Source organism: Vulpes vulpes, chromosome 10 (genome assembly GCF_048418805.1).
Source record: "Vulpes vulpes isolate BD-2025 chromosome 10, VulVul3, whole genome shotgun sequence".
Taxonomy (NCBI): Eukaryota; Metazoa; Chordata; class Mammalia; order Carnivora; family Canidae; genus Vulpes; species Vulpes vulpes.
This window is the reverse complement of record NC_132789.1, coordinates 16,602,766-16,624,149: the sequence shown is the minus strand read 5'-3', so window position 1 is coordinate 16,624,149 and position 21,384 is coordinate 16,602,766. Positions and strand designations below refer to the sequence as shown.

Sequence of the window (21,384 nt, the reverse complement as noted above, 5' to 3'; positions counted from 1 at the left end):
ACTCTCAAATGAGAAGAAAGGAAGGCACTGGAAGGAAGTTTCCCAAGCACCCCCACCTTCCCTTATTTATCTGATCTGGGATCTACCCTGCAGAGAAGTCCCAGGAGTAACAACAGCCAGTACCCCCGCCAATCCAGGAAGAACCCGAATCGGGTCGGTAAGTGCACGGTTTCCCGCTCAGATGCCGGGTGGCCTGAGTTGTGCGCCTGTGAGCGGGGCCTCCGCGGCCTGGCTCCCTGCAAGGCGGGGACGGTCCTGGCCCGGCGTCGGGGAGGATTCCGGGAGAGACGGCCCCGCACGCGAGCCCCGCCGCCCCGCGCTCGCTGGCCCGGCAGGAGGCCGCCGCCCTCCACGCCTCCACGCGCGGACTCCCCCGCGGCCTCCCGCGCCGCGCCGCGGGGACCCGAGTGATTGCAAACAGCCGCCGGCCTCATTAGGAGACGTGTAATTAGCGGCTGGCGGAGCCGGCACCGGCTAATTACCGCGGGGAGCGGGCTGCGCCGCCCGCGCCGCCGCCCGGGCCGCCGGGCCCCCGCCGCTGTCTGCGCCCCCGGGAGCGGACGCGGTCCCGAGGAGGGGAAGCGCAGGCGCGCCCCCGGGTGCTTGCTCCGGGGGCTACGCCGGGGTGGGGGAGGGGGGCGTACTGGGCACTCCCCGCGCCACTACCCGTTTCGCCCACGCGATCTCGTTGAGCTCCTATTCCCGGGTGAGCGAGGCACCGCGGTCAGTCTGCTGCAGAGATGAGGAAATGAGGTCCAGGGACGTGAATTAACCTCCCGCAGCAAGTGGCTGGAAAATAGCGGACAGGCAAAACCGTGCGCAGGCCCGCAGCCGCGTAAGCCGGGGTAAGGACTCGAGTCTGATGGCCTTGGGTCCGAATTCGAATCCAGTTCCTTACTGGATGGGACTTTGGTGTGAGCCCCAAACGCATCAATAAAATGGGCGCGGTGTTGGGACTAAGTGAGTTGAGAGCTAGGAAGTGTCGGAATTATTTTAGGGATGCGAGGCGGCGCAAGGGGTGCTCAGAGGGTCTCTGCTCTGCGCACAACGGGCCTCTAACGCCCCCTGCTGGCCGAAGGGGGTCGCTGTCGAGACCGTTTTTTGGTAAACCGGTTGGGGATGAGGAGAAAAATAGCCTGGACAACTGTGCACTCGGCCTCCTCCCTTCCCCTCTTCCCCTCTCTTCCTCAACATCCCTTCTTTAAGGTGGCAAAGGGTTGGGCAGTTCGGGTGGCTCAGCGGTTTAGCGCCGCCTTCAGCCCAGGCTGTGATCTTGGAGACCCAGGATCGAGCCCCACGTGTCGGGCTCCCTGCATGGAGCCTGCTTCTCCCTCTGCCTGTCTCTGCCTCTCTCTGTCTCTCTCTCATGAATAAATAAATAAAACCCTTAAAAAAAAAAAGAGAGGTGGTAAAATTGGGGATTCATTCCAGATTATGCAAATACCTAGCCTCCCTTCATGGACCTCACGGGGCCAGTCAATTTGGGTATAAAGATCAACTTAAAAAACTGTGCACCAGAATGCTGGGTTTAAAAATCTAGAACTAACTTGAATGTCTATCATGGGAATATTGACCAATTTAGCAGTGTTATATCCTAACAGTGAACAAAAGGAGCCACACACACAGAAACATATTGTTGGGTTTTTAAATAAAGTTCAAGAACAAGCAAAGCTAATCTTATGATAGAAATCAGAACAGAGCTACTTCTGGGAAGGTTTTGACTGGGAAGACGGCAAGGAACCTTCTTGGGTGTGGAAATGCTCCCTCTTAACCTGGGTGGTAGTTACAAGAGTCTACACATGTATGTAAAAATGCATTGAGCCTTACACTTAATATAAACTTTATGCATGGTGCACCTCAATAATTCAGTTGCAAAAGAAGATATTCAAGCAAAAATAAGTGCAATAAACAGTTTGATCCTATTCTTAATAAGAAAATAAAAAGAAAATATATTACCATACGGCAGCAGTTCTAAGTTTTTTGTTTCAGGACACCTTTACATTCTTAAATTATTGAGCATCTCAAGAAGCTTTTGTTTTTATAGGATATATTGATACTTATGGATATTAAAACTGAGAAATGCGAAGATTCCAAGTAAATATAACAAAATAAAACTGAGAAGTGTTTAAAACACAATACAAAATCCCATTAGCCATCAGAGTGATAATGTCAGCACATGTCACATAGTTTCTGGAAAACTTTACCGTCCATTCTGAGAAAGTGAAAAAAGGCAAAGATCTTAGTATTATTATGAAATTAATTTGACCTTAGGGACACTTGGAAAGAGTCTAAGATCCAGTGGTCCCTGGACCTCACTTTGAGACCCGCTGGCACAGCGGGAAAGAGAAGGAAGAAAATACCTTCATTACATGATAAATTATTCTCTCTTGGTGCTGAGATTACCATTTATTTTTATTTCCTTCTTTGTACTTTTTTTTTCTTAAGTTAAATATAACGACCACGGACTGTTTCTGCAAACAAAACCCGGGGCAATACACTCGTCTCCGTAAGATTGTTGAAAGACCCAAACAGTAGTAATACAGTTGGCTGTACGAAAAATTAAACCGAGCTCTAACCAGGGTCCGATTTCCTGCGTCCGTCCCAGGTGTAGAAGCGCAGGGTCTTGCCCTCAAAAGTTCTGCCGTCTAGCTTAGGGAGCGAATACAAGTGCATACACAACTTTACCGCAAGGGAATAGAAAGCAAACTCAGGCAGAGAACACAAAACCCCGTCGCAGCCACGCGCCGCGGGACCGCGCTCCTCCGCAGCCAAACAACTCCGCGCGGCTGTCAGCGGGGGGCAGACCCTCCACGGTAGTGGGGGGAGGTGGGGCTAAAGGAAACTGACGCTGGGTTCCGCCAACCCCGTAGCCCCGCCCTCTCGCCCTGCTTCCCTCTCTGAGTGGTTGCGAGACTGCGGAAGGTAATTTCCCATTGGCCACCAGCAAAACGGCCGACTTCCGGTTTGTGCGCTGGGCCGCGGGGCGCGGAGGCCGCCATGGTGCGGTTCAAGCACAGGTAAGTGGCTGCTGCCCGGCGTTCGCTGCGGCGTCGAGTCCTCGCGGTCTCGCCCCGCCCTCACTCCCCTGCCCTCTATACCTGCCCGCCGCAGGTACCTGCTCTGCGAAGTGGTGTCCGATGACCCCCGCTGCCGTCTGAGTCTGGAGGACCGAGCGCTGGGCGGCCTCATACGGGACACAATCGCCCGCGTGCACGGGACTTTCGGCGCGGCCTCCTGCTCCATCGGCTTCGCGGGTGCGAGGGTGCGGGGGAATTGGGCGGTCGGCGGGATTATAAGGGAACGGGCCCTGAAGGGGGAGAGAGAAGGGGTCCGAGCGACCGCAGGAGCTTCCAGGTCCGATACAGCCCCCCCCCCCTTATGGTATCGTCCTTTTTTTTTTTTTTTTTTTTTTGAGATTTTCTTATTTATTCATGAGACACACACACACAGAGGCAGAGACAAAGGCAGAGGGAGAAGCAGGCTCCATGCTGGAAGCCCGACGCGGGACTCCAGGATCATGCCCCGGGCCAAAGGCAGGCGCTGAACCGCTGAGCCACCCAGGGATCCCCGACTTCTAGATTTATTTATTCATGAGAGACACAGGCAGAGGGAGAGGCAGGCTCTTCGCAGGAGCCGGATGCAGGACTCGATCCCGGACCCTGGGACCACGACCGGAGTCGAAGGCAGCCTCCAACAGCTGAGCCACCCAGGCGTCCCCAGCCACACTATTTAATACTTAAATAATTCCCTTTTACCCTCTGCTTAAAATTGAGTACTGGAGAATTGCATACACATAGGTACAATTCACTTAAATCGGGTCATTCTCCACTGCTTCAGGAACCCAGAGAGTCCAGTTAGAAGAGAATCTTGTTTCAGCCACGGATTTCCTCTGCCAGCCCCAACCCCACTTATCAGCTAATCAGTGAATTAGAAGAGCATTTACAATTACAAATTCATTCACCAGTTTTGAGTGGTGTGCAATGTCCTGGGTGTATGGTCTATCCCTTTCCTGTAAATGAAGGTCTGTCCCTAAGACTTTTTTCCTTCAGGAATTTAAAATATTTATTCATGACAGAGAGAGAGGGAGAGAGGCAGGCAGAGACACAGGCAGAGAGAGCAGTAGACTCCCTGCAGGGAGCCTGATGTGGGACTCATCCCCATCCCAGGACTCCAGCATCACGCCCTGGGTGGAAGGCAGGCGCTAAATCGCTGAGCCACCCAGGGATCCCCCCTTCAGGAATTTTTTACTCACTGCCTGGCCCATAGTAGACTTTCATGTTACCCTAAGATTAAGTGAATCCAAAGTTTCCCAAGTGATTTCCCCCTCCTGCCGTAGTGCGATACCTCAATGCCTATACTGGAATAGTGCTACTTCGGTGTCGGAAGGAATTCTACCAACTTGTGTGCTCAGCCCTTCCTTTCATCACATACTTGGAAAACAAAGGACACCGTTACCCGTGTTTCCTCAACACCTTACACGTGGGAGGTAGGAGTGCATGTGGTATGGCTAATTTTCAATAGTAGCAGGCTTAGGGTTGTCTTGACGGGTGGGTGGGTCTTCTTGCTATCCTGCCAAGAACAGGAGGCTTTCACCTAGCTCCCGAAGTCTCTGAGGCAGACCACCTTTCACAGACTGTTGACCACAGAGCTCTTTCATGTGCCAGGTACAATTAGAACATGTCAGAAGTTCCTGATTCGTTATAACAGGAGACAGCTGTTAATCTTACTGCAGAACTGCACTGATGAAGGTAAGCAACATTCCCCCAGTGCCCAATGAGTGGCATATAACCTGGCTAAGTAAGAGAGCACTCCCAAAGACCTCTCTCATCCCTGCTGCCTCCCTTTTCCAGGAGAACGGGAAGCTATCCAGAAGTCTGTCACCAAAAGCTGTTTACTAGAGGAGAGGTCAGATGAGGAAGAGCTTTCAGACAGTGGCGGTGAGGAGGCTGCTGAGGCAATGGAGTGACCCTCCCTGCAGGCTGTGCTGGGCCCGAGATTCAGAGCTCGCTTGTTGGCACAGGACATTCTGGGAGGCAGCAGCATCTGCTAGTTTGCCAAACTGGAAGACTGCTGACCAGAGGCCAAGGTTTCTGCTCAAAATGGAGGACTTAACTCACTTCAACTGAAGTTTACTTAGTGCTGCCTGGCTAAATGGTTCTGCAGGTGGTGAACCCTCAGTAGTTATACAGTCTCTGTAACTACCTGGCTGAGGATAGGTTTAATAAATGTACTTGACTTCTGCAGCATTTAGTATACTTAAGTTCAAGCTTGGCTAGGTCTCCTTCCTGCTCTATCCCTGGCCTCAGTGGGAAGTATCTATGATAGTATCTATGATACTAGATGCCTGGCCTACCACCTGAGGCCCTAGGATGCCCTGTGCCCTAGGATGAACCCTAAGCAACCCAAGTTATTTAAAGTATTAGTGAGACACAGTAACTGAACTGGCACAAATTTATAGCTGGTCTCAGTACTGACCCACAGGGCCTTAAAAATAACCAGATTCCTTACTAGTACTTAATCAGATAATAACAAACATGATTCTTGCACTACTTTTCAGGGAAAGGCGGGAGGGCTGGGCCCAGCAACAAAATCTGGCCTTGCCGGACATTACAAAGCCAAGCAGCAAAGCAGCAGCTGCCAGCTTCCAGTCATTTTCTGCAGTTGGACCCTTCCCTATTGTCTTATGCCTGTAGGGCCCGTGAAGACAAGTGACACTGCCACACTCACAGAGGTTAGGAGGGTTTGGGTCCACTACCTGCTGATGACCTTTCTAGGATCTGTCTTCTTGTATAACGAAACAGATATTAACATCCCTTATGCATTTAACAGATTTATAATATTTGCTCTAACATGTACCCTCATTTTCAGGGCTGAACCACCCTCATGCACCCAGGGCAGTTCTTGTCCCAGGATTTCCGAGCCTTTTCCTTTTAAGAATGACAGGTTAAATGAAGTTAAGCCCAACTCAGGAACCTTTTAGGCCTGACACTGCGAAAGATATTGCCCCATAACAGCAGAGTGCTCAAGCTCATGGTAACTGTTACTTTAAGAAGCATGTCTAGCTAACCTGTAATGAACTTTAAAAAAACAGAAAGCTCACAGTGCTTGTGCAGGTGATTTATTGCAACTATTTGCCTTCACACTCTATTATACCTGAAGGTCACTTTATTAAAGCAGCAAGATAATTCACATCACTCAAATTCAGCTCAAACCAAGGCACAGACTGCTCTAGACAACAAGGAGGCAGTGGGTAATACCACTGCTTTCAAACCTGCCCTGCTGTCTCTAGGTGTGTCAGACTCCTCTGCTCCTACAACTCAGGCTACTGTCACTTAAAACAAGCTTCACCTAAAAGTGGGCAGGTTTCAGGGCTTCTTTAATGATTATAGCTTTCCTTGCCAAACAAGCCACATTCAAGAAGTAAAACCCTTGAGCACGTATGTAAGCAGTCCAGGTCTGGCACCACAGCCTGGCCATTTTTCAAAGAAAAACTGCAATTCAGGCTGGGTGTCCTAAATCCATTTTATTCCCCATCCTCTGTTTCTTTAACAAGAGGAAAACTAAACAGGAAAGGCTCAACTGTTTTTAAAAGACGCTGAGCAGTGTGTTGAAACCATGATGCCTTGACATGTCGGTAGAGCAGTACTAGAACACTCTGGGGTTTGGGCTGCTCCGAGGGTTGTTGAAGGGACTCAAACTTATGCGAGTTGAGAAAAACTAATTCTACATGGGTCAAAAAGACTAACCCTGGTACCAAACTAAAAATCTTGGCAGGAAGAGAGCTCTTGTGTCAATACTTTATTTTGGTGTAAAGACGGGAAGCTGGAAAATACACTGTATTTAAAATTTTGGTTCCCCCTCACGCTGTGGAAACCCCCTCCCCCCCAGAGCTAATCTGTTCAAACTCAAATACTTAAAAATTACAGCAGCAAAACAAAAGCACAGAAAAAAGAAAACCAGATGGAGAAGGTAGCCAGTAGTGTCACTTGGTGTGGACGACTGAAGTGCTGAACAGGAGCTTTTGTTTCTGTTTTTTCCTTTTCTTTCCTCCTTTCTCTTCTGAATGGAAACAGAGAAAGTTTAGCTTTTAATGCCATCATCCCCTTGCCCCCAGCCAGTTTTCATTCCTGAGAGTACCAGGGTGGCAGCTAGGTTCTGGGGTGAAGACAGCCTGGATCCAAATACCAGTCCTTGCATACTCCAGGTATTGGTCTGGGCAAGTCACTGTACGTCCCCAGACCCATTTCCTCCTCTGTTCAACCCGTGATAGTTCTACCTATTTAATATGGTGGTTGCGAGAATAAAATGGGCACAATGCTAGGCACAGAGAGGGCATACCTTAAATGCTGGTGTTCTTCTCTAACTCAATACCCACAGAGTGGTATGGGTTTCCAGCCGGACTTTTTCATCTATTAGCCACCCTACCAAACTTGGCCATTCTAAAATCTACTCTCCGCTACTATGTATTACGGAAAAAAGTAAAGAGTTCCTCAGAATTTCACCCCCAGGCCTCAAGAATTCATGTGGGGTGGCCAAAAGGTCCTGATGTTCCAGATGGACTATTAGCTGACACTAGCATATGAACCTACAGGCTCAGGAAAAACAGTGCCTGACTCATTAGTGGGATCTGCCAATGGATGCACTTGGGAATGACAACCCTGGACCGAGCACTCGGATTCTTTGCCTTTACCAGAGAGGGGATCTGAAGTAGCTGGTGTGTCCAGTTTCATGAAGGCTGCTTCAATAGCTTGGCTGAAGGAATTTTGGAAACTGGGCACAGGAACACGGTCTGAGTTATCACTCTCCCCATCGCTGTCCACAGGAGCAGGAGGAACTAAGCTGTTTTCATCTATAAAATAACCAGTGTCACAATTTTAGAGATGACCCTATAGAAACTTTTAATTTCTGAAAGAGACCAAATTCCTTTTCCACCCAAGGGCCATTCTCACCTTTTTTTGAAGCAGTCTTGGGCCACACATCTGCTTTTGCTTTTCCAACCCTCAGCATCTGTCAGAGTGGAAGAGGACAGAAAAGGATTTAAGCAAGCAGTCTAATTTCTTTTCTAGACTTGTGTCTTAACACTAACCGGCTAGGGAGGACAAAGAACTATCACCTCTGGAAAAGGATTTTCCAAGTACTTCTTTCCTTAACACCCTATTCCAGTCATGTTCGCTATATCCTGACCAGTAGAACTAGCAGTCAAACTCCCAAGGTGGAGGATCAAAGCCGTTGTTCCTCAGGAAACAGGTAAAGAATAGTGCATAGACAGCACAAGAGGTTCTTACTCAGACTCTCAAGTTGGGAGTCCTGATTTTGTGTCATTCCCTTCTGGTAAGTTTTCCCGCTCTGGAAAAATACCAAGAGATAAACTCCATAAGATTCAAATAGGAAAGTCCTAAAGTATGTGTCCTAAAGTGAGGTAAGGTAAGAATGGAGTTGGGCTGGCAGAGGTTGGTTTCATTGAATAACTTTTCTTCATCATGTACCACTTTGATGATCTTTTCCCTTGGTCCCTGGGAGTTAGGTCCAAGTAATATGGCATCTGAATCGTTTTACTCCTAAAAGGTCAATAAAATATGTATCACCTGTGTTTTATTCTTGCCAGTTGTTTAAATGTTTAACCTGAACCCACTCATGAAAAAAACAGACAAACCCAATCCAAACTATAGGACACTATTATGGTACAACTGGCATGGATGCCATAGGAAGAAAACCAAAAAAAAAAAAAAAAAAGAGGTTAGAGAAACTATTATGGATCAAAGGAGACTAAAGACAATTAAGGGAATGAGCAATCTGATGGGACCTGACTGAAAATAATACTGGACCCTTAAGACAAATGGAGAAACAGAAATACATATATTAGGTATTCAATTAGCTGAATTTCTTTGATGTGGTCATTAACAACTGTGCTTATACAGAAGAATGTCATGGGGGGGACACTTATATTGTATTTGGTGGTCAACTGTCATTCATGAGGTCTATAGCTTTTTTTTTTTTTTTTTTTTTTAAGATTTTATTTATTCATAGAGGCAGAGGGAGAAGCAGGCTCCACGCAGGGAGCCCAACGCAGGACTCGATCCCGGGGCTGCAGGATCATACCTGGGGCTGCAGGCGGCACCAAACCGCTGCCCTGTAGCTTATTTTCAACAGAGTAAAACAATAAAAGGAGAAAGCAAATACAGCAAAATGCTAACAACTAGTGAACCTAGGTGAAAGATAAAACGTTCATTATGCTATTCCTTCAGCACTTCTAAGTTTGAACTTGTTCACCATATAAAGCTGAAAAAAAGCAATGGCAACAAAACTTAGGTTTTTTTTTTTTAACAAAACCTAGTTTTATTTTATTTTTATTTTTTTAAAGAATTTATTTATTTATTTATAGACACAGAGAGAGAGAGGCAGAGACACAGACAGAGGGAGAAGCAGGCTCCATGCAGGAAGCCCAATGTGGGACTCGATCCTGGGTCTCCAGGATCACACCCCAGGGTGCAGGCAGTGCCAACCCGCTGCACCACCGGGGCTGCCCCAAAATCTAGTTTAAAAACCCTTAAGCATCTGACATAACTCCTGGGAGCCACTTGCATAATCACCTCTAAAGCCTACCAGTTAATATTTGGGATTGTTCTCAATTATTTCTTCCTCCTTGGCTTCAGGATTCTCCTTATCAACGTCCTCCTTACCGAAAAAATGAGTGGGAAATATCAGAAAGGGAGACCGAACATGAGAGACTCCTTACTCTGGGAAACAAATGGGGTGGTGGAAAGGGAGGTGGGTGGGGGGTGGGGGTGACTGGTTGACGGGCACTGAGGGGGGGCACTTGATGGGATGAGCACTGGGTGTTATGCTATACATTGGCAAATTGAAAAATAAATAAGTTAAATAAATAAATAAAGTCCTCTTTACCGAAGTCCAATTTCTGCTTATTTCTCAGCATCTGCTGACATTTGTTGTGAGAAACATCTATTATCACCTGCTCTAAAGAACTGTTAAGCTAATGATTCCAAACTAGCCCCCCAAAATTAATACTCACTTATAATGGGGGTCCTTGGCAGGCTGTCCATCCATCCTCCTTAGTAATCTCAGCGCAGGAAGGCTGAGTTTTGTTTGTTTTTTTTTTTTTTTAAGAGATTTATTTATTCATGAGAGACAGAGGCAGGCTTCATGCAAGGAGCCCAATATGGGACTCAATCCCAGGACTCCAGGATCACGCCCTGGGCTGAAGACAGGTACTCAATCGCTGAGCCACCCAGACATCCCAGGTTTGTTGTTTTAAAGATTAATAAAGTGATCTAACACCCGTTTGCCTCATGGCATGAGAGCAAGATGGATCAGCAGCAGCTCTACTGGAGCCATCTGAGGAAATCTGGCCAGGGTTCTCATTCTTGCTGTTCTGCTCAGACCTATATAGTCTGATCCAGAAACAGGGCCTCAGTATGTGCCACCAGTGTTTCCATCAGTATGTGAAGGATAACAGACTTCAGTAACTTGGACTAAGTGAACCTCCTCAAGGGTCATCCAAGAGACCTACCTTAAAGCTAACTCAATGTGCATAAAATAAAAATATTTCAATTATTGAAAAAAAATTTTGACATCAAGGGTCACTAGCCTAGCATTCCTCTAACCTGCTGCTCAAGAAAGCTGGTTTAGCTAATTCTAGGACAACCAATACCATGCTTCCCTTCCCAAAGCGAAGAGGAATGATTTATTATATGTAACAGATACAGACTATTTGAATCCAAGGTCCTAGAACTAGGGACCAGCTGAAATTGAATGATGTCTCCCCAGCCCCTAGAGCAGTATTCAGTACTTAAGTGTATAATGATTTGTTAATTAAAGCTCTGATTCTCCTTCAGCTACTCCTGGCCTCTTTCCTTGGTAGTAACTCTACAATAACATGAGACTAAATCCATGAAATTTCCTCTTCAAAAAGCTTTCCATGATTAGCACCATCTATGCAACATTAGCCTAGAAGTCTCTCCTCCAATGGAAAGATTTTCGGAAAGAACAAGCAGCAGAGTTCATGTTATATGCCCTCAGGCTGTTTTACAAACAAAAGATTTACCTGAGCAAAGGAAGGGAAGGGAGAGTCTTCTTCCAGACTCCCAACGCAGAATGAAGGACTGCCCTGACTGGCAGTGGGTGACAGAGGGGTCAGCATAAAGTCTGAAAGGAAACCAGAGACCTGATTATGTAAGTCAAGCTCCAAAGAGCTAGTCTACTCTTAACAAGAGAGAAAAGATGACCCCTGAATCAGGTCTGGATAATTACCAGTCCCACCTCAAAAAGTAAATTTGATCCACTATCAACTCTGCCAAGTTTTTTGTTCTAAAACCTTATTTGAGAAACCTTGAGACAGAGAGAGAGAGAGAGAGAGAGAGAGAGTGTGTGTGTGTGTGTGTGTACAAGCAGAGGGCGAGGGAAATGGAGGCTCGATACCAGGACCCCGGGTTCATGACCTGAGCCGAAGGCAGACCCTTCTGGTCCACCCAGGACCCAGGCGCCCTAACTCTGCCAAGTTCTTTCAAAGTCAAGAACATGGCCTACTCTTTGCATTAGTGACCTACGGAGAGAAAACTTTCATAGTCACAGCAACACTAGAAAACAGGGCAGAATCCCCTGCCACACTAAGAAGACCCTTTCCGTAGCAGCCGACTCTCCAGGCCTGGGTACTGGACTACCATGGACTGGTTTTATGTGAATGAAAAAGTCCCAAGAAAAAAAAAGGAGATCAGCTTTTATGTTCTGGCTGGATGTCAAAGACCTGGAAATATTCAGTTAGAATCCAAGACACACATACCAAATCAATACAAAGACACAAGCCTTTCCCTGGTGCTCCCTAGGTAATAGTCTTCTCCATCCTTTGTGCCCCAGAACGGAGTATTTCCCACGGGTCTACCCACTGTCCTGATCACTGCTGGGAGGGAAGGCCTAGTCACTGCCCACTGTCAGCAGGGTTGTTCAGTACTTCCATTCCTAGCACCATCCAGCTGCTCCTGCCTAAATACATGGAAGCCCATTCCTTACAAAAGCTAGTATGTGAAAGCACATACACACAATTCTGCATCAGGGAGGATGCAGCTGGTGTTCTGCCACATTCCTCCCTGTAGCTCTCTCCTGAAACTTTTCAAGAGCACAATGGCCATGCACACAGCCCTCAAGATACAGGTTCCGGTCACAGCCCCTCCATCACTAAACCCCTGTCTTAGCCTCAGGCTCCTAATCTGCAAAGTGGCAGGCATATGATCACAAAAGGGTTTCCAAGAGTTTTAAATATTCTGCTCTTGGACATTTTATTAAAATGGCTGGCAGAGAAATAAATTTTAATTATCAAATACTATCTGCCAGGAGGATGAAGATCAGAAAAGGCAGCTCTCTGAAATAATAACACTTGAATGTTTAATCTCATAACACATTAATACATTCTCTCCATATATAAATAAAAAGTATTTTCAAAACGCCAAAGCCTCTTTGAACAACCTGAATCCTGATCTCACTTCCTAGAGTAAAACACCAGTTTGGAAAAAATCATATCAGTATTTTTCTATACATTTAGATATTATAAACCCATAACGAAATGCTATTTTTTGCATTTTTCTTTTGAAAACCACAAATGTGGTAATGCATGGAACTCGATCTCAGGATCATGAGTTCAAGCCCCATATCAGGTGTGGAGTACATTTAAAAAATAAATAAAACCACAAATGGTATCATCTTTTGTCTCGTTCTACCACCTTATCTTTTTTTTTTTTTTTTTAATTTATGATAGTCACAGAGAGAGAGAGCGAGAGAGGCAGAGACACAGGCGGAGGAAGAAGCAGGCTCCATGCACCGGGAGCCTGATGTGGGATTCGATCCGGGGTCTCCAGGATCACGCCCTGGGCCAAAGGCAGGCGCCAAACCGCTGCGCCACCCAGGGATCCCTCTACCACCTTATCTTAAAGGTCCACCCATTAGTTCCTGAAGACAGCTATTACCCTCTTCAACAGGTATAAAGTATTTCACAGTATAAATATTTAGTTCAGCCATTGCCTTACCACCAGATTTCATAGGCTTCTCCCACCCCACCTCCCACTATTATAAACAATGCTACAATAAGGAAACATGTACAAAGATGCTTATGCATACAAAGGGATTGTATCACAGGTACAAACTAGAAATAGCTGGGTCACAAGGAAGAATCTAAGTTTAACTATCCTGCCATATGACCTGCCTTGAGGTTTTGAGATTTTTGTAAGACAGCAGGGTATAAAGTAGTACAGCCAATGGGCAAGGTGAATCAAATGGCAAAATTTGATGTATCTCAGGAATATATTAACTATCCAAAGTAATGTTAGTCATCTAAAGATCCCACCATGCTGAGTAGGTCAGAGTTGTAAATTCAGACATTATTGGGGCTTTGACTAAGCTCTGTTAACTGGTGGCCAATTTCATTCTTTAAATCGCAACTCATTTACCTGCTTGGGAACCTGGACTTCTGCTAAGAGGAGACAGGGAGAGGGCACCATGGCCCTCGGTGCTGGTGGGACCCAAAGCAGAATCGGAGGTGCAGGTATAGGAATTGAAGGCAGGGAACTGCTGTAGATTCTCTAGGGGAATGTGGACTTCTGGGTCTGCAAAGAAAAGATGAGAATGGTAGGCCAATTTAGAATATCCCTCAAATCTTTTCCAACAGTTGAGGACAGTCAATATGAATCTCCCAAGAGTCCAAAGGATGTACATAGAAGCTTTAAACCCCAGATTTAGGGGCACCTGGGTGGCTCAGGAGATTAAGCATCCGACTCTTCGGTTCAGCTCAGATCTTGATCTCATGGGTCGTGAGATGGAGCCTGCTGGCATTGGGTTCTGCATTCAGAGGGGAGTTTGCTTAGGAATTTCTCTTCCTCTGCCCCTATCCCCTTACCATACTCCTACCCCACTTGCCCATGCATGTATGTACTCTCTCTGAAATACACAAATCTTAAAATAAAATTTTAAAATTTAAAAAATTAAATAAATAAAACCCTTGCTCTTACTATTCGTAACTGAAGCCAGAAGATAAACAGGGGGTTATTCTATATACTATATTTCCAAAAAAAAATGGGTAAAACAAAAATCCCCCGTTCATGAAACATCCTTTTTTTTTTTCTTTTCTTTTTTTAAGATTTTACTTATTTATTCCTGAGAGACACAGAGAGAAAGAGAGGCAGAGACACAGGCAGAGGGAGAAGCAGGCTGCACATAGGGAGCCCAACGCGGAACTCGATCCCAGGTTTCTAGGATCGTGCCCTGGGCTAAAAGCGGTGCTAAACCACTGAGCCACCTGAGCTGCCCGACATCCTTTTTTTTTTTTTTTTTTCAAACATTTGGGATATGTGCCAAACAGCTACACAGCATTGGGGTCCCAGTTATATACTTATTCCGGTTTTGTATAAAAATAAAACTTATATTTACCATACTCTATGTAGTCAAGAACAATGAAATCTTTTCTTTTCCCTAGCTGAGTACTCAGTACTTTGTTTTCTGGAGGACAGGTAGGTCCTCATGTCACACTAATCTGGGTTCAAAGAAGCTTACATTGGAGTAGCAGATCAAAGGACTCTGTATTTATCGGTACAAGAGAGCTCTTGAATCTAACCTTCTGTATATTTCCTAGTTTGTCAAGGTTTCTACTATATCAGATCCCCTTGGCAGATATCCTGGGTACAGATGTCCCCTTTATAAATAATTTAAGATTTTTATTTGAGAGAGAGAGAGAGAGAGAGATTGTGTGCACGCTCACACACAACTGAAGTGAGAGACGGAGAAGCAGACTGCCCTCTGAGCAGAGAGCCCAATGTAGGGCTCATTCCCAGGACTCCAGGATCATGACCCAAGGCAGACTCTTAACCAACTGAGCCACCCAGGCACCCCTAGATGTCCCCCTTTAATATAGTTAAAGGTGGGATCAATGTTCCATCTAGATAGAGTACACAGGAGACAATTATCCCCTAAATTCAGCAAATCTACAATTCTCTTCCCAGAACATGTTTTTTCATTCACTATGCAAGATGAATTTAATCTCATCCCTTATTAAGAGCTATGAGCTTTGACTTGCATTAACCCACTTAATTCTCAAATAAGCCTATGAAGGAGGTACCCTTATGATTCACATTTAAGAGTTGAAGAAAATGTGAACCAAGCATTCTGGCCCCTGGGCTCAAGCACTGAGCCTCTCTCTGATGATGCACAGCTGTACTCGTCAATTCTGGGAGCTTCTGAACTTACACTTGCCCTGTTTCTTGTTCTCCTCCATCTCAATCCTGCGTTCCCGGCGGCGTTCCTCCCGAGCCTTCTTCTGGCGCTGACGCTTCCTCTTTTCAATGTCGTCTGTGGATTGGTCAGATGGTGAGGAGGCAGACTGAGGACAATCTGGCCATGAACGCCTCCCAGGTGACTAGTAACTAAGGTCACATAAGAAGGCACCCAGATTGGATGAATGGATGGAATGTTTTTGGAGGTATGGAGACTCATGATGGAGCTCCTTAATTTCTCCCACACCAGGTTTCCAGTCAGAACCCCTGAGCTCCACTATGAAGAGAAACAGAGTGGGTGCAATCTTACCTGAGAATATCTCTAGGGTTTCCTTAGAGACCACAGGAGGCTGCAGAGCTAGTTCACAGATGCTGAACTCACAGGTAAGTGGCAGGTGAGAGAGGTATCTATGGCGCTGTCGAACGTCCTACCATGGGAAAGGGACCAAAACTCAAAACTGGGCTGAACTCTGAGGACAGAGGTTCCCATCCCAGACAGCCAACAGTACACAAACTCACAAAGAGCACCCCAGCTCAAAGAGCAGTACTCAAGTTATCACCATTTTTGCAAAGCCAAACAGAAATGTCAATTAACATACAATAAGGTAGAATGAGCAACCAAAAGCAGTTTTTAGCTTTGTGCTACATATGAACTAAGCCTGGTAATAAATAATCTAAAGCTGATCAGCTGTTTGATTTTCTGGAGCCCACAATTGAGGGGGGAGAACAAGGGAAGGTAAAAAATTAGTTGGTGGCAAAAAAACCTGGGATCCATTGACAGAATTAATGATAACTAGGAAGGTAGGTAAAGCAGATTTACCTACAAATAAAGTTTGGCCTGAAACAGTAAAAAAAAAAAAAAATGAAGCCCATCAATTTAAGTTTAATTTTCTTTTCCATTCATTTTCTCCATGTTTGATGGAAAGTTTATGGTACTCAAACAGTCTCTAATTTTGAGGCTGTTAACAAATTTGTGATTAATATAAGGATAACTCTCAAAGGGCAAAAACTCACATATGTAAATTATCAGACAATAATTAACAAAAATTAACAGACATTATTATTATTAATAATTAATTTGGTATCTGCTAAACCAAAAATGTGTTTCAAGCTTGTATAATTAGTATAGAGCCTCTAAGAGCTTTTGGATTCCCTTGGACGTTTCTCCCAAGCCAAAAGGAAAAAGGAGAACAAACTCATCTTGAATGAAAGTGGGTCGAGACATCTATATTCCCAAGCCACAAGAAATGAACCTAGCAGTGGTGACTAATAGAACTCCAGCAAAGAAAGGGAGTACCATTCAATCCCTAAAAACTTTGCGGGTATCATCGGTGACAAAATACTTAAGAGGGTAGCCCCGGGGGCCCAGTGGTTTGGCGCCGCCTTCGGCCAGATCCTGGAGACCTGGGATCGAGTCCCACGTCAGGCTCCCTGCATACAGCCTGCTTCTCTCCCTCTCTTTCTCTGTCATGAATAAATAAAATCTTTAAAAAGAAAAATAGAAATACAAAAGCTAAGATCCTTGAAGGATTATGAGCAGGGCCTGGATAGGCCACGTCAAAGAGATGAAGCTGATGGCACTCTGGAGCCATGCGCCCTTTGGGGCAGGCAGGACCTTACCTCGGACATGGAGTAGCCAGCGATCTCCACCACTACCGCCGAGATCTTCTCCGGGCTCTGCTCCAGGCTGCCGTATTCCCTCACAAGGCAGCGCACATTCACAGGGTGCAGGAACATGTGCTGCCCGTCCTCCGCTGAAGACAAGCGGCTCTCTCATACAACAGTCTTGGCCAGTCCTCAAGACAGTGCCCCCCAGACAGCTAGGCCTACCTCTCCCTCCCCGAGGCCAAAGGCACAACAGACCCAAGCACCCATGTCTAGTGGTAATAGCTCCTCTTGCTAGGAGGCCAGGTCATCTCGCTGATACATCTTTACGGCAACCCAGCCCTCCTCTCAGGGACACTCACCTTGGTAAAAGTAGTAACAAGGAGAGCTGCTCAGATGTGTGAAGCCTGGCTTGCTGATGGGTTCCTGCTGGCTGGACTCAGTACAAATAGTCCCCTCTCCAAGACTGTCATCTGCTAACTCTGCGTCATCACAGGCCTCAGGCTCTGGTTCAGACACTGCTTCCTCTTCCTCTACCAGAGGGAGAGCAAGAGGACGAGGAGATCCCAGAGAACAAACTTCGGTGGTCTCTTCATCAAAAGCAGACAGATACTCTAGCACACCCTGTTGAGACAACTCTACATCAAAAAAAAGTAACTGTGGCAAAAGTAGGCACAGGAACCAAGCTCTGGGCTGTTTTCCTTAGTTGCCACATTCACTGATTTAACACCCCCAGGTAAAGAACTAAGGAGCACAGAGGAAATGTTCAGAGCCCCCTCTTCTCCCCACAGCGCCCACCACTTCAACAGCAGCACTGAGGAATGGAAGCCCTTTAGTCTATAACCAGGACGCACTAACCTTCCTGGGTTGAAGCACAGACTCCTTGGCCAAGGGAGCCATCAGCACCAGTTGTTCCAGAGCAGGCATAACACCAGTGGCCTCCCCTCTGCTTCCAGGCAATCCTGACAGAGCCTCTTCCCGAGTCTAGATCACCAAAAGACCATAGAAAGCTAAGCTTCCAGAAACACAGTTTGGGCAATGGCTTACAATGGACTCTCAACAGGAGCAGAAAAGGCAACAAAACCCAATGGGAGGAGTTTAAGTACTTAAAATCCTCAATCTTTAAGGAAAAAGGAAACAAAAAGTACTTGGGACTCAAATAGGATGGTATTCTGCTTAGAATCTGTCAATGACAATGATAACACTACACAAAATCTTTCTGAACAAAAAATCCAAGAACACAGAACTAGTCCTCTAGTTTTTATCAGCTATGCTGAGAGAGAGCCCCAATGCAAGAGGCAGGGGTCTGGTCAACACCCACCTCAATCTGAAGAGCTCTATTTCCAAAGAGCTTTTCTTCTCTGAAATGCATTTGAACAAATGTTCTGCATTATAGGGGGAAAAAAATTAAATATACAGGACTCTGCTAAAGGAGGACTCAGAAAGACAAGAATTCAAGTAACAGCTTCACCTCTTGTTAGTACTACATCCTCAAGCAAATTACCTTATCTAACTCATGACTCCATTTCCTCAGCCATGGTAGGGGAGTTGTTATCTATCACACCAGGATATGAAACTTAAGTGAGATAAACATAAATACAGTACCTTCGCACAGGGCCTATCATATGCCAATTACTCAATACACAAAGGCTTTCACTGTTCTAATTCAGATTGGTAATTCTCAAAATATGATGTGAGGATGAACAATATCTAAATCACCCTGGAACTCATTATAATGCAAATTATTAAGCCTACTAAGCTCAGACGAATCCACCTCTCAGGGTGGAGTCCAACAGCCAAGGATTCTGATGTCTGCTAAAGGGTAGAGAGCTTAGGAAATCCTGTATTTGAAGAATTCCTGCTATTCCAAATCCTCAGCAGGCATTGCTAGGGCCTACTGGACAGGCCATATTACTCTCTTCAAAATGTCTCTCAAATAAAACACCTCAAATAAAAATTAAATCTGGGGCAGCCCGGGTGGCTCAGGGGTTTGGCGCCTGCCTTTGGCCCGGGGCCTGATCCTGGGGACCCGAGACTGAGTCCTGTGTTAGGCTTCCTGCATGGAGCCTGTTTCTCCCTCTGCCTGTTGTCTCTGCCTCTCTCTCTCTGTGTGTCTCATAAATAAATAAAATCTAAAAAACAAAAAACAAAACAAAAAATCCCCCAAAATTAAATCCAAGTGTTTTCTTAAAAAACAAAGACAAAAAAAACCTACCTTACTTAACTAAGCTCATCTAAGAGACTTCACTAACTCAGTTAAAGATCATTATAACTTCTTCCTTTCAACACTTTAAAAATCAATAGGACTGCCCTTCTCTCCTAACACCAAATCCCAGGGCAAATGCTTTTTCAGCTGCTCCCTATTGGGTCATCTTAAATGTGGGGCCAAGGTAACTTATCCTCACCATCCTATCGTGTTTGCAGTGTGTCTTACCTTGAGCTCCTGGATAGCTGCCTCAATAAAGCAGGACTCGGGAGTGTGCTTCTCCTCTGCCAGCTGCTGCTCTAGAGCTACTCTCTCTTCCCGAACCACCCGGTGCAGCACCTGCTCCTTAGAGGCCAGCAACAGCTTGGAGTACTGGCTGTGCTGTTCATCTACAGGGGGACCAGCAAAATCAGAGAAACCCAACACTCAGAGCTCTGTGTCCGCATGCTACACAACATTTACAGTTTTTTTCCCTACATTGTAAAGATGAATTTAGCATAATTTTCTAAAAATAATTTTTTAAAGATTTATTTATTCATATGAGACACACAGAGAGCCAGAGACACAGGCAGAGGGAAAAGCAGGCTCCAAGCAGGGACCCCGATGTAGGATCAATCCCGGGACTTCAGGATCATGCCCTCCCCCACAGGGAGCCTGCTTCTCCCTCTGCGTATGTCTCTGCCTCTATCTCTTGTGTCTCTTATGAATAAAATCTTAAAAAAAAGAAAAAAGAAAAAGAAAAAAAAGCCCTCGAGATGCTATTTTCCCACCCCCCCGTCCTATACATTTTCTATACGTTTATATACTCATGTTCACTTAAAGAAATAAAGGTTTTTCCATAAATGATAAACTCTAAGTTTTGTTCTGCACTTTTCATCCAACGTGTGCTAAAATCTTTCAAAACTTTTTTTTTTTTTTTTTTAAGGATTTTACTCATTCATGAGACACACACACACACACAGAGAGAGAGAGAGAGAGAGAGAGAGAGAGAGAGAGAGAGGCAGAGACACAGGCAGAGAAGCAGGCTCCATGCAGGAAGCCCAATGTGGGACCTAATCCCAGGACTCTGGGATCACACCCTGAGCCAAAGGCAGAGGCTCAACTGCTGAGCCACCCAGATGTCCCTCAAAATGTTAATACAGGGGCACCTGGGTGGTTTAGTGGTTGAGCCTTTGGCTCAGGTCATGATCCTGGGGTCCTGGGATCAAGTCCTGCATCAGGCTCCCCTCAAGGAGCCTGCTTCTCTTCTGCCTATGTCTCTGCCTATGTCTCTCATGAATAAATAAACTCTTAAAAAAATGTTAATACAGAGATCTATTTTTACCTTCTGTATTGTGTTCCACAATAGGATACACCCTACTTTAAGTTCCTTATGGAACACTTAACTTACTGCCAATTTCTATGACACTGTAATAACAAAAAAAATCCTTATACATGATCCTTGGTGCAAATAATTTCCTCAAGACCAGGCACGATGCCAGGCACTATTTCAATAAAATGAAAATTTAAAATGTATCTAACTAAACCATACCTGAAACCAAGAGTTAAACCACTCTGCAAACTCCCCTCTAACCTACCAGAATCCTAAAATTGATCTGGAAATGCTAGAAATGGCTTGCCCAAAGGCTCAATTTCTGATAGTAGAAAGATATAATTCAGTGGCCTTAAAGGATGTACCACAGGATTATTTAGCCCTAAATTAACAGAACTCACCTCCTAGATGAATAGGATGGTCTACATTCATCCATTTGGATTTGGGCAAAGCCAACAATACCCCTTTCTCCCTCTTCATCAGCTGCATCGTAATGGTATCGCCAACAACATACTGACGCGACTCTGTGGCAACAACACTATAACATGGACATTTAGATGGAAAAAAAGCAAGGAGTTAGCAGGTGGGGGTCTAATCTAGTAAAGGTCTCCATCTCACCTTTTAAGATCCTTCTTATGTACTGAACTATAACAGATGGGACATTTACTCCAGGTCTTCTCACTCAGTGAAAGGTAGTGCAGAATGCATGCCCAGCAGAAGATGTGTCCACAACGGGTTATTTTGGCTGCAGTAGGTGGATATAGGCATATTGGGCAAGATGGCACTTCATGGCTACAAATGCGCTGAAACAAAACAGCACAAGTCACACTTTCAAGCTGACATGGGACTGTCAAAGTTAGTCTCTCCTCTGCTATCCCCATGCCTGGTACATCTCAACACATCTTCACAAAATTGTTCAAAAATGCAGATATGTAATAACACTTTAAATTGCTAAGGAAACCATAATAACAGTTTAATATATACCAAGGGGC

At 45.5% G+C, this 21,384-nt stretch overlaps 2 protein-coding genes across 6 annotated transcripts in view; one reads left to right on the top strand and one right to left on the bottom strand.

The window, feature by feature from the left end:
- The first annotated feature begins 2,941 nt into the window (after positions 1 to 2,941).
- POP5 (POP5 homolog, ribonuclease P/MRP subunit) lies at positions 2,942 to 8,590 on the top strand. 2 transcript variants are annotated; one of them, XM_026015904.2, is made up of 5 exons: positions 2,942 to 3,017; positions 3,112 to 3,254; positions 4,337 to 4,486; positions 4,665 to 4,748; positions 4,851 to 8,590. In XM_026015904.2, exons 1-5 carry the CDS (start codon positions 2,998 to 3,000, stop codon positions 4,964 to 4,966), a joined length of 513 nt encoding a protein of 170 aa, XP_025871689.1. In that variant the 5' UTR covers positions 2,942 to 2,997; the 3' UTR covers positions 4,967 to 8,590. The 2 variants fall into 2 exon arrangements, with proteins under 2 accessions (XP_025871689.1, XP_025871690.1); XM_026015905.2 differs by lacking the exon at positions 4,337 to 4,486 and having other exon boundaries at positions 2,949 to 3,017.
- The window catches only part of RNF10 (ring finger protein 10), a 34,639-nt gene continuing 20,038 nt past the window's right edge, over positions 6,784 to 21,384 (bottom strand). Inside the window, exons 5-17 of one of the 4 annotated variants that reach the window (XM_072723002.1) lie at positions 21,011 to 21,195; positions 20,794 to 20,930; positions 19,309 to 19,469; positions 17,733 to 17,858; positions 17,237 to 17,498; positions 16,890 to 17,023; positions 15,580 to 15,697; positions 15,244 to 15,345; positions 13,455 to 13,610; positions 11,063 to 11,163; positions 7,950 to 8,007; positions 7,691 to 7,849; positions 6,784 to 7,056 (exon numbers count right to left, since the gene is read on the bottom strand). In XM_072723002.1, coding sequence (XP_072579103.1) covers positions 6,983 to 7,056; positions 7,691 to 7,849; positions 7,950 to 8,007; positions 11,063 to 11,163; positions 13,455 to 13,610; positions 15,244 to 15,345; positions 15,580 to 15,697; positions 16,890 to 17,023; positions 17,237 to 17,498; positions 17,733 to 17,858; positions 19,309 to 19,469; positions 20,794 to 20,930; positions 21,011 to 21,195 — 1,773 coding nt within the window. In that variant the 3' untranslated portion in view covers positions 6,784 to 6,982. Of the gene's footprint in view, positions 7,060 to 7,690; positions 7,850 to 7,949; positions 8,008 to 11,062; positions 11,164 to 13,454; positions 13,611 to 15,243; positions 15,346 to 15,579; positions 15,698 to 16,889; positions 17,024 to 17,236; positions 17,499 to 17,732; positions 17,859 to 19,308; positions 19,470 to 20,793; positions 20,931 to 21,010; positions 21,196 to 21,384 lie in introns of all 4 variants that reach the window. The other 3 variants (XM_026015903.2, XM_072723003.1, XM_072723004.1) reach the window with 3 other exon arrangements.

Bases quoted from the DNA above. Each gene is read 5' to 3' on its own strand.
- POP5 (XM_026015904.2), top strand. From the start codon at position 2,998: ATGGTGCGGTTCAAGCACAG. The intron at 4,487-4,664 runs GTAGGAGTGCAT...TTCATGTGCCAG, and splicing joins CAACACCTTACACGTGGGAG to GTACAATTAGAACATGTCAG. The intron at 4,749-4,850 runs GTAAGCAACATT...TCCCTTTTCCAG, and splicing joins GCAGAACTGCACTGATGAAG to GAGAACGGGAAGCTATCCAG.